The sequence below is a fragment of the Phoenix dactylifera genome, chromosome 7 (assembly GCF_051530095.1).
Source record: "Phoenix dactylifera cultivar Ajwa chromosome 7, Ajwa_hap1_PhDact_Kaust_v1.1, whole genome shotgun sequence".
Lineage (NCBI taxonomy): Eukaryota > Viridiplantae > Streptophyta > Magnoliopsida > Arecales > Arecaceae > Phoenix > Phoenix dactylifera.
Window position 1 is genome coordinate 5,432,353 of NC_143196.1, and position 12,391 is coordinate 5,444,743.

General features: G+C 38.6%; 1 protein-coding gene across 1 annotated transcript; it reads right to left on the reverse strand.

The window, feature by feature from the left end:
* Positions 1-6,131: 6,131 nt before the first annotated feature.
* On the reverse strand, positions 6,132-6,943 carry LOC103705300 (uncharacterized). The gene has a single exon (XM_017842313.4). It carries the CDS (start codon positions 6,787-6,789, stop codon positions 6,364-6,366), a length of 426 nt encoding a protein of 141 aa, XP_017697802.1. The 5' UTR covers positions 6,790-6,943; the 3' UTR covers positions 6,132-6,363.
* Positions 6,944-12,391: the final 5,448 nt, after the last annotated feature.

Sequence of the window (12,391 nt, forward strand, 5' to 3'; positions counted from 1 at the left end):
GATTGGATGAGGATAGCGATCAATTATACCCCTACCGCACGATATTAGTAGGTTCTTAGTTGAGTATAAACTTTTGCGAGCCATACATGTCTATAAAGAGGCGAATAGTGTGATTGGTTGAGTGGCTTCATTCACAGCCCACTATGCTAAATACTTCATCAGGGTCGATTGCATGGCGGTGCCTAATTCTATTGGCTGTGTCCATATTTGACATATGTGAGCTGCTGTTGTACCAAAAAAAAAAGAAATTATGTTTTATACCGATCCAGCATGCATGCTGCCAATCTTGTTCTTATAGGGATGAGTGGTTATAATTGCATACCATATGGGGGTATAATCCCTTTCCATGTATGGGAGATTTCTTCAGATGTGAGGTCACTCTCTCTCCCTTAGTCGGAAACAGAAATCACACATGAGCTTATAATAATGTTGATACTAAAGTCACGTCTTTGTGACGTTAAAGAAAACTAGCTTCCAAGGCGTGGAGAAGAAACCATGTAGAGGTGTCGGTGGTGTGGACCTTTTCTTTTCCCTTTTTTTTTTTTTAAATGTCCCCAGAATGCCGTAGGCATGGCATTTTGTCGCGCTAGAAGGTCGAGTTCGGTCGTTATCCGTGTGGAATGGGCTATGGACCTATGCATCTTGTCGGCTTCTTTCAGCCACGAAGTCCGGATTCTATCTCATTTGGTTCCAGATGGAGCGGGGGATTCACCAAAAAATACAAACTTGCGGAGTGCCCGAGGCAGCTCTCCCTCTCCTAACCATAAGATATATCCTAAATGGTTAGTTATGTAAGCAGTCATCCGGTCAGCAACCATGTTGGCCTCTCTAAATACATGCTTGATCTGAAAGGCTACTCCATCCCTCATCATGATGGAGCGGTTTTTTGCAATTTGAACAGTTGGGGCACTCGCACCAATAATTGGTGTTTGGCACTCGTGTGTCATGTCTAAGGTTTTGAGCATGGTCCAAGGTAATGGTTAGTATCATAGCTGGGGTTGTCGATACTTTAGAGTGAACCAAGCTCTGTTTTTTTTAATCTTTTTGGGACTAGAAGAAGCTCTAATTAACCACACCTGCTACTCGTACCCATGATGCCTGATAGACTGAACCAGAGCTCGTTAAACTAGGGTTTTGCAAATGATGAGTCGAGTGACACAAGCAAGCCACAAGAAAAGTAGGGTTCCCAAGTAATTATACTTAAGTTGAAGGATCGAGTGCTTGGATGACGGGGCCCCTTACAAAGAGAAATTTTGAACAGGCTAAACACTGGTATTTGTAAGAATTGTTTGTTAATTTAGCATTGCCAAGGCTTAAATAGTTAGAATCTCGATCCGTCGGTTGAGCATGGTGCTTTCCATAATGATGTCATACTTACTTGCTTACGGACAATAATCACCTAATAATTTAATGTTAGTTATTTCTTTAGTATTTGTGTGAGGACCATGCGGGCATATGTTTGGTTCAACATGAGTTTAGTGAGGATTTGTGAGTGCGTATATTTAGTCCCACATAGATTATTCGTCGAAGAAATCTTGAATACTTATACAAGACTAGAGAACCCAAAAAATACCTTCCGTCTAGTTTTTTTTTGTGGATCTTGTTGTGTTGTTACAAATAGTATCAGAGCGAACTCTACCGATAACCAATGTAGACTAGGAGATACTAAATCACAGATTCATTGAGGTTGACTACGGATCGATTGCGGTGCTTATGATTAGATTTAAATATATTTGGACCCTTAAATAGGAGAAGTATGTGAGGACCCTGTATGGACATGTGTTTAGTCCTACATGAGTTATTTGCCCGAGAGATCTTGAATATTTATATGGGACTAAAGAACTGAAAAAAATGTCTTCCAGCAAGTCTTTTTGGATAAGATCATGGGTGGTTATAATTCGGGCCTAGACCTCTATTTCAAAAATCGCTTGTTAATTTAGTATTGCATCAGATCGACTTTGCCAGCAGGCTCCACCTGGTAGGTTGCAAAGCAGGTTCAGGGGCTCCACCAAGAAGTGAGCGAGAATAAACTCAAGGTTGCAAAGTAAATGCCACCAGACCCATTTATCCCTTTTGCAGCATTTTCGGCTATACTTTGTCCCCCACCAACGCCAACATCATTGCACCCTTAAAAGGCTCCTCCAAGGAAGGGGCTTTGATCCTCCCCTGTGTTGGCTTTTCAGCTACTGATGTTACTTATCATTGCTCCATGAACCTAGAGACCCAATTGGTAAGGCTACGAGGCATCAGATCTTACACTTTTATTTTACTCTCTGTCACTTCATTTTAAACTCTCCACAGTCTCATTTCTCTCACACATTTTCTTTGGTAATGGTCAACTCAATGTCACTTGGCAAAATAAAAAAGAAAGAAAGAAACACAAAAGAAAAGAGAAACAAAAACTATATTCTTGGATTGTCAAAACACTGTAATTAAATGAATGGGTAGATCAAATACATGTCAATGGTGGAATTCTTTAAAACTGATCCAATAGCTGCATCTACAACAAATTTGCAAGCATGGGGATTCCTACATGATTAGAAACTGCTTCCAAAGGGTACCAGCTGTTCTTCTTCCTTTGACAAAGTGAAAGCTCGTTATAAGCTTCACAAAGTCCTGCATTTCATAGATATGGAGCTGAGCTAGCAATATGGAGATGGGTTCAACCACTTGACATAGACTTTTGTCTTAGTTTTACAATTTAATATCAAAAAGTAAGCACTATAATGGAACCCATGATTGCTCATAAATTCAGGGGGGGTTGATTGAATGGCTGCCTAACCAGCTTGAAGCACCAGGAGAAAATGATTATTGTGCAGAATGTGCATATTGATGTGATATATAAAATCTTGTAAAATGTACAATTAGATGCCCCTCTCAAACTGGCAAAGAAAAAGGATGAAAGAAAGGAAACTAAAACTACAATTAGACAACCACAAGCCTTATCTCAACATTGTAGGGTGTCTCTATAAAATCCTTCAGTATCATTGTGTTTGCCATAAATTATGCCTCAAATTCTCTTCCATAGCAGCAATGTTATGTTAAATAATCAATGCTGTAACATAACCTTTACTAAACTATGATCAGAAAATGAAAGGCAGACAGCCTGGTTTAAATTGGCCATCTGTACTCAACTTGGAGGACTCGGATTATAAACCCTAGAGTCAAATTTTTGAGAGAATAAATCCTAGACTTAAATTGTACTGGATTGAATGCTGAGGTTGTTTTAAACCTGCAGCTTATCGACCAGCAAGATAAGCCTATCAAAAAAATGGGGAACCTAATTTCTCCTATCACATCCAGTTCTTGCACTCAATGTACCAAATTAGACACTCTCAGAGAGGGCAAGTCTAAACTGAGATGTAAAAAAGATAAATGCAGTTTTACTTTATGCAAGTAACTTAAAATAGAATTTGTCCAACCTTATAAATGAGGTTATTATCAGGGTCTAGAGTCATTAAGAAGGCTCAGAGTTGGAATTCAATTAACCATCAGCACATCACAGTTGGAATTCAATTAGGATGAGATATAACTCTATTTCTCAAGTAAACAAGTCACTTGGTATTTCATCAGGTTCTTAAAAGAACAAAAAGCTATAGTTACTTGCACAACTCTGCCACCAACCAATTGATGTATATCAGTGTAGTTTCACACTTTCACCCAAAATCAGCTAATTATTTTCCTTAAGCTGAATTTCCTCTTCAACTCATCCTTTATTGCCCTCTTGCACTCTTTCATTCATTTTTCTCTGAGATTGCAGCTTCCTGGCTATATTCTAGTTGTGCTCTTGTTTGCGTGCAAAAAATGTGCACATATTTTAGAGGGCCACCCTGTTTTCCCTTCAACTATTCTCAGATTCAACTATTCTCTTCTTGAACTTCTTTTTAATGGCTGCAGTTGCTGAATATATGACATTTCTCCTTGGCTCTCAGTTTCACCAACTTTGTTCTTTTTGTTTTAGGAGCTATGGAGGAAGGTTCCTTTCTGTTCCTTCCCCACACCAATGCGACCTCATTCTTCATCTACTATTGGATCTGGTTTTCTGTTCCATTCACTCTACATGGTGCCATGAAACCTATTCTAACTTCCTTTCACCCATCTACTGCATCAACTTTTGCCTTGCGTGCATGTATTCCCATTTGAAAGTGTTGTAATACTCTCTTGCCATGCTTCTGTGCCTTGAATTGCAATTTGTGGCTGCAGATTATCATCGGTCATCGGAATGCAGTTCACATGTATGCTTCGAATGCACATTCAACTTAATGGAACAAGCAAGTAGTCACAACATGAGGCACCATTAAGTGAGGCCAACTGTATGGTAATGGTAAGGGCACCCACAAGTTTCACGGAATATACAATAAAGCAGAAAACTTATTTACAAATTAGATAATTATTCAGAGGTATGGTTTCTCTCATATATGAAGCTACTAATTAGCTCCTAGACTACCTGTAATACATGCTGAACACTTGAACACCAAACCTATATTGCTTAGGACTATCGATTCAACTAAAATCCACTAAAAATGTTTCTTAATTCGACTCAAAACACCACTTCCTTTCATGTACTAAAACTCCAAGCTTAGTTTTGAACATCAGAATGACCAAACTAGCTCCGACTCCAACTCGAAGCATGCAACCTGTAGCACCCAAAAGTCAGCTTCAAAGCAAGTACTGATGCACCTCCCATGTATAACTTGAATTATGCCTCTCCAAAGGCATGAATGGAGCCATTTATATGCCCTCAGATCTTTGGCTTCTAGGCAACTCTCATTACCTTCACAATATAAGCGGATTCCAACTTTTCGATGACTTTGTCTGCTAATAAGAATTAGCACTCAGCCTGAGAGCTTTATACTTGCATGCTATGAAACTGCAAGCGTCTCCATCCACTTCAGAAAATTTGAGTATTTCAGAGGCTGTTAGTATTTCTCTTGGTTAGTGATGCATTTATGTCATGATTTTGGTCCTCTAAAAAGCTTCAATCTTCATTTAAGCTACTCGCCTTAGCTCTAAACCTTGTCAGTGCCGAGATAGTTGTCAAGGATACCAGCTTTCATAAGCAAGCAAAATATCTTCTTCCTCCTCACACCAGCTCCATGCCTCCATTGGCAGTGCATTGCTTCTTTCTCTAATCTGCTTGTGACCTCAAGTGGCCTTCATTTACTAGCTCATACCGTTATTGAAATGAACCACACCATCCCAAATCTGCTAGAAGTTGGTCGAGAATGCTCACAGTAGAGGATCTCTACATTCACCAAGGTGACATTTCAGAGCCACTTGGCTCCTCTGCATCTCCAAGAATGCATCAACAATCCCAAAAAGTAAAGCTAGCAGCCCAAAACAATGCTCTTTTTGCATGCCTCTTGCTCCCAACGCGCTTGCCTATCTGGAAATCAGATTCTTGGTCTATTTGGTAAAACGACCGTCCTCTGATGCTCCTTTTTATTGGCTACAACATCACCGTTAAGGATTTTCTATTATCAATAGGCATGGTTCTGTTGCGTCCTCTCCAGAAATTAGTGTGACACCAGGATGCTAAAACATTCTTAAAGCTTGGCATTTGATATTGTGCACTTAACTCATGCTTTCTTTATTTATTCAGGTATACGCTATGCATCGTTTATCAGATTTATGTTCAAATTGTGGGGGCGTCCGACCTATGGTTCACATGCTATTCATCGAGCTCTTTCAGGTTGATGGAACAGTCAAGGATCACTCTTTTAAGATTTTGGACATCGATTTCTCGTGAGAAAAAAGAGCAGGCTAAGATTTTTGAATATCCTATACTCTTCATCATTATGTTGGACATTAATTTATCCCCCTCTCCAAATTATGACTGCAAATAAGTAAGGAGAATATAATTATCCAAAACGCCAAAAAAAAGTCAACCAGATTCAAGTATCTCATATGTAATTATCATCACTTTCGGATTAAATGTATCAAGGTTTATTCTTAAATCATAAGTTGCGGAGGATCCGTTTGCCAAGCCAAAGGAATGATCTGTCGCCATGCTGAACCACTTCGGGACTTCGTGGTTAAGATGATTAAGTTCCTAAAGGACCGATCGTCAGAATAAGTTTATAATACGTACGGAGCTGTACTTCAAACTCAAAGTGTATACAATTGAATCATTTGGTATATTTAAAAATATATTTATATTAAGATGATGAACTGGAACACTTAGTTGATGCAGCAGCTTTGCCCAAGATAACCTTAGTAACTTCGACGACAGATAGCGATTGATTCCACCCAAAGAAATAGTAAAAAAAGGGCAATAGATAGCAAGGCTAATTTCCATTTCCCATGACCCAGAGAAAAGAGAACCAGCCCTAGTCCCTCCACCAACTCTCTCTCTCACACACGCTATTCAAGCTCGAAGACAGACACCGGGAAGCTGTCAGAGAGTCCGGTGCCGGACTTGAAAGTGATCTTCTCGGACGATGGGTCATCGATGTAAATCTCGACCAGAGAGAGCCACAGCAACAGCTGCTTCCCCTTCGCCCCAGTTATCTTCTTCATCTTCCGCTGCTCCACGAAGGCTGTCACCTCGGTGGCAAACGACACCGTCTGCTTGATCTTCTTGAACGTGTGCTCGTTCTTCTTCTTCTGGACCAGCCACATGAACCCGGCTGCACGGTTGTAACCAAACTCCTTGATGTCCTCGAGGGGAAACAGACCCTTCGGGAGGCCGTGCTCTTCGAGGAGTTGGGTGAACTTCTCCCTGCAGGGGGCATCACCTTGGTACACCTCGGCGGCCTCGCGGTAGTTCTCAATGGTCTGGGTTGCCATCTTACCTCAGATATTTGTGCTTTCACTAAGAGAACAATGTAAGAAAACAAGCAAAGGCTTGGACGATGAAGGGCTGATGAGCTGAAGGTTGAAGAGAGTAGGGAGAATTTATAGATGAAGGTTAGCGCTTGGTTTAAGCCTGTAAGGCATGTTTAAGGTGATGAGCTTCATTACTAAGCTTTAGGTCACAGTCTCCATTGGAAACGATCAAATATTTTGAGCTCAGCTTGGTCATGCGAACATAATGTCAAGGCATGCCAGAAGATTTTTTGTTTTTTTTGCTAAAATAATAATATCATACATAACGTATATGAATGCAACGAAAATCTTTCAATAAGAAGGCCAATTATAAATGCATACGGAAACGTAAAAAAGTGGTCAGAATGGGACGGCTGGTTTTAACGTAATTCTATTTCCACTTGAGATCCGGCTATCCCAGGCCAAAAATGATACAAAGCAAGGGCTAGAAAAAGTCAGTGTTAAAAGGCTGGGGAAACAATGAGATATCATAATTAAATTGCTTTGGTGCTAGCGTGCAATATAGTTTTCTAGGTGTTAGTCAACATGCATACACAATTCGCATTACGAATAGAAAAATAAAATTTAATATTCATAAAAAAGTAGTTCTAGATTACTCTTACATGGAGCAATTATGCAAAGAGCACAAGATGAAATGGTAGCCATGAGATTAATAATGGATTACGAGATATAGCTTTGGTCAAAATAAGAAAAAAATATAAATTCGTACATATTTTTTCCATTTCCTAGCTTTAACAAGTCACCGCGTAAACTATTTGATGAAATTTTATTAAGGTTTTACATAAACTTGGATGGTGATGTTGCTGGAAAATATAATATTAAGCCCATGGGACCAACTTGTTATTTAATTTTGACATATTATAGATTTGCTGAAAATTTCATTCTAATTGCCTTGTTATTAGTACCAATAATTTTCTTTTTCTTCTTTTGTTTTTTAGGCAGAACGGTGGAAGTATTCCACCGTGCGTTTAATTGGAAATAAAAAGAGCAATAAGAGAAGAGAAATAAAAAATAAATGAAATAGAATAAAACAATATGTGGAAAAAACCAGGAGATTCCGATCAGCTCAGGCATCAGGGCCAAAGCTGTAATAGATCCAACTCCCACAACAAAGTGTCAAGCCACTAAAAGTACCAATCCAACTCAAATCATAGTCACCCATATTAGATGAATTCTCAAAAGCATTTTTCTAAATATGTTTCCAAACAAACCCTAGACACTGCTTTGTTCTCTAATAAATTTGAACAAAATCTAGTTTTTAAGATTTTCTAGGATTTATTTAGCCAAATATTTTTTGGCACTTAAATAAAATTCCAATAATGAGTTTTGAGTTTTAAAAAAATGACAAGCACCATTTTAAGGCATTCAATTTTAAATTTTAACCAAATTAAAATTATATGATAAGAGAGGTTTAATGGTTTACCTAGTTAACAATGAATAAACACCTTTGTAAATGTTGTTTAAATATTAGAACTAAAGAATTAGGGAACTAAAAGGAACCTTAGGGAGATTTATAATTTACCAACTACTTGTTATCTCTTGTTTCTTTCCCTTTTTTCTTGGTATCTTTCTCATTTTGAGTTCCTGAGGGCAATTACATAACGTACAAGTTTATTCAAACTTAGGACACCCACACTGAAAGGAGGCCATGGATCAACTAAGATATATTTCCGGGAAAAGAAAATTTGTTTTTTTTGCATATTAAAGGGTAGAATAATGACTTCTAAGATGGCTACTCATAAAGCTTTAATTTAAGAGGTTTTTTTGGTATGCTGTAAGCAGAGTTGCAGTGCAAATCAAGTTTTTTTTTTTTTGGTACAACGAACGACTGATCACATAGCTCTAACGTGAGTATAGCCAGTAGAATCAAGGGAGAGAAGATGACGAAGAGATGGAAGGGCAGTAAAATGATATGTCTATAGGACCTCTTCAGAATATTGGGCAGCAAAGGAGGCGATCCAATTTACGATCTTGTTCGCCTCTCGCTATACATGTACAGGCTGAAAAGCACTACAATTGCTTGCCAACCAATGAATATTGCCGAGCAATGGTTTACCATCCGCCTCCGCTCCTCATCCTGTATCCATTCAATCACCGTAGCTGAGTCCTCTTCAAAGAAGATAGACTCAGCCTTCAGCACCCATCTCGCATATATGAATATAGGAATACACAAAAGTTAATTTTTAGATATTTTTATCAATAAAGCTTTGAAAATATCATAAAGAATAAGATAAAGTAAGTATATTCTTCTTTTTTATGAAAGAGAAAATGGTTTTTTATAGAAATAACGATTAACATATGAAATATCGCAGTATTATTTAATGACCTGAATATATATGATAAGTCAAATAAACTCATTCTATATATATATATATATATATATATATATATATATATATATATATATATATATATATATATATATATATATATATATATATATATTCTAACTTGGTTTTTAAAGGCTTGTCATTTAAATCAAGGATTATTGGTAATAAATTAAGATACATAACCTTTATTTATATCTCAATAATAAGCACAATATATAATCTCTATTTATGCCTCAATAACAACCACAATTTTTCCGACCGGGAGATGTGCCTATGAAAGTCTCTTGAAAAAAAAAATTAGTTTGATCGGTCTGTTTCGAGGCTCAAACTATAGAATTTTGCTTTGATTATGCGGTGCTCTATATCCTTTGAAGCCGACCATTGGTTGATCATAATGCTTGTAATTGAATTTGACTGAATTTGGACCCTTAGCCCAATGAAGGTACTAGAACTTAAACAGAGAGAGTATGCAAGTATGGGTGGCAATACTTAATCATTTAACCTGTTTAATGTACTTTCACCCGTTGTAGATCAAGGTAGATTACCTATTTAATAAAATGGTCAGATTTAGATCTGAGTTGTTAACCTACTTAATAAATAGATTGGGTTCGAATTGATAAATTTTTGATTTATTATGTATCCGATCCGACCAATATCTTGTCCGATCTGACCTGACCCAATCGCCACCCCTATATGTGAGGACCCATACGGATATGTGTTTAATTTTATATCGGCAATGCATTGGATAAATTTTGGATATTTATATAGTATCAAAAAATCTAAATAATATGTTATGGATATCCTTTTTGGATGAAGTGCTGTAAAGAGAGTTGGATTGGCTTTCGACATGGACGTGCGGTATTTTGGGAATTTAATCTCTTGTGCACATGGGTGGAGATTTGGAAAAGGGTTCAACTTTGGCGGTATTATTTTTCAAGTTTTTTTTCACAGGCAAATAATTTTAATCAGTGGCAATTCCAACATTATTTGGAAAAAAGAAAGAACAATTAATCTCCCTCCTAAAGAGTTGGAGCAAATTACCCTTTTGTGATGAAATACAGCAGTTGACCATCGTGCTACAGAGAAAAGTTAGAGCAAAGTGTGGTCGTGCAACCAGCTGGTACAGCAGTTGATCCCAGTATCCCATACTATAACAGAACGATAGCTAAATCATTTTATAGGTATTGTAATCAATAATGCTCCCAACATCATTTTTTTAAATGATGAAAAAATGCTCCCAACATTTGGGGGCCTAAGACGGACTTACTAAAGGAGGTCTTTTTTTTTTTTTTAATGATGATTTTTTTAATAAATATAAAATACTTTAAAATTTTATTTAAAATTTATTCGTTTAGCTTTTTGAGATGCAAAATTACTAATCAAACTTTTATACTGAAGATCCATTAAAATACTGTCTAGAGCTCCTTTTGAGATTCAATGAGTTTATCAATTTTTTTTTTTTAGTTTTTCGTACCCACATTCATATTTTCTATTCGACATTTTAATCTAAAAATAATATTATCAAACAAAGTAAGTAAAAAAATCTTTAAAAAAATCAAAATATAAAAAAGTTGAAAAAAATAAAATTTGATTGTGTCAAAAAAAAAACGAACTCAGGTCCCGATAAGTAGTGTCGAACTCGACGGCGAGAAGAGGCCGAACCGCCGAAGTTGGGCAGCGAAGATAAAATTGGATGCTTTCTGTAATCCCTTTGGAACTTGGATGCTCCCGGGTACTGGCTTAGAGTTAGTAGATGTGGACCTATGGACCTGGCATACACCAATTCCATGATTAAACCACACAATATAATACAAAAAAAGAGAGGAAAAGCTAATCAATCACAAACAAAAAGGGGAGGTTGAGCTCATCAAACCACACAATATGATACAGAAAAAAAGAGGAAAAGCTAATTAATCACAAAAAAAAACTAGAACAAATCTGCCCCACCTAACTTGGCCCACTTGAGGACCATAATCAGTTAACCTTTTTAGACACTCTAATAGGTTGGCTTGATTTCGTTTATTAGCTTGTAACTTTTGGAATCAAGAGAAGTAGATACCATATTCTGAGTTTAATGCATCTCAAATCTGCCCCATGCACCTCTACTTCAATGGCCAGATGCAGCCCAAACCTTCCACCATGGCACCACCATACTAAACCCCTCAACCTCCATCCTGATCCAATTCCTCTCTGGCTCCCTCCATCCCTCTCGAGAAGACACCCCACGGTCCCCACCCCCTCCTCCCTCACCACCTCACCCTCACGCTCGCTCGCCCCAAAACCCCCCTCCCTCAAGCGGTGCATCGCCCTCCTCCATACATGCAAATCCCTCCTCAAAAAAAAAAAAAAGAAAAAAAGACTAGAACAAGATTAGAGATCAAAAAGATTAAAAGGGGAGGTTGAAGAGATCGAGAGGGATGGAGGGAGCCCAGGTTCTTGCCTTCTTGGAGCCGGAGCCGGGCTACCGGAGGACGGCGGACGTGGACCGTGGTCCATGGACTGCTGGCGCTGACGAGATCGAGAGGGATGGAGGGAGCCTGGAGGCCACGGAGGCCGGAGTGGCGGAGGCCGGAGTGGTGGAGCCCGGAGGTCGGAGGAGCCGAGCTGCTGAGGAGACCTGGGGAAATGGAAAAGAAGGTTCAGCAAAGAAAAAAAAAGCTCTGGCAGAGAAAGGGGGAGGAAATGGCCGTTGTTTGTCAATTCCGCCCGCCCACCTATAGCCCGTAGCCTGCTACCGCCGGAACGCACTGACACTATAGCGGTGTCCTCCTATCCTATATTTTAGATGTGAAAGCTGTGCAGCATTAAGGCGGAAAAAAAAATGGGCCTTCCTCGGGCCAGGGGCCTTAGGCGGCCTCGAGCCACCCCTGGCCACATCCAAATACTAGGACTTGCCAGTTTTAGAAGGAAGCAGGATTTTAGCCACATAGTTTTTGATCTATTTAAGACCTGCCATGCAGCCAAGATATAGAATACTCCTGGAACTTGGGTTGTAAAGGATCAGTATATACTTTGCCACTTGGCCAGAGGAAATATCAGGTAAAAATCGTAGTAGAACACACATTACCAAGAATGTACATCTATGGTGCTCATTGCTGTATTATGAACTGACCGTCTTTATCTCTTTCCTCAAAGTGGTGGATCGAACTTCGATCATGTCACGAGAGTGGATTCAGTTGGTTTCATCGGTCATTCTATGAGAGCTCGAAAGACTTATCCCGGAGGACGGGATC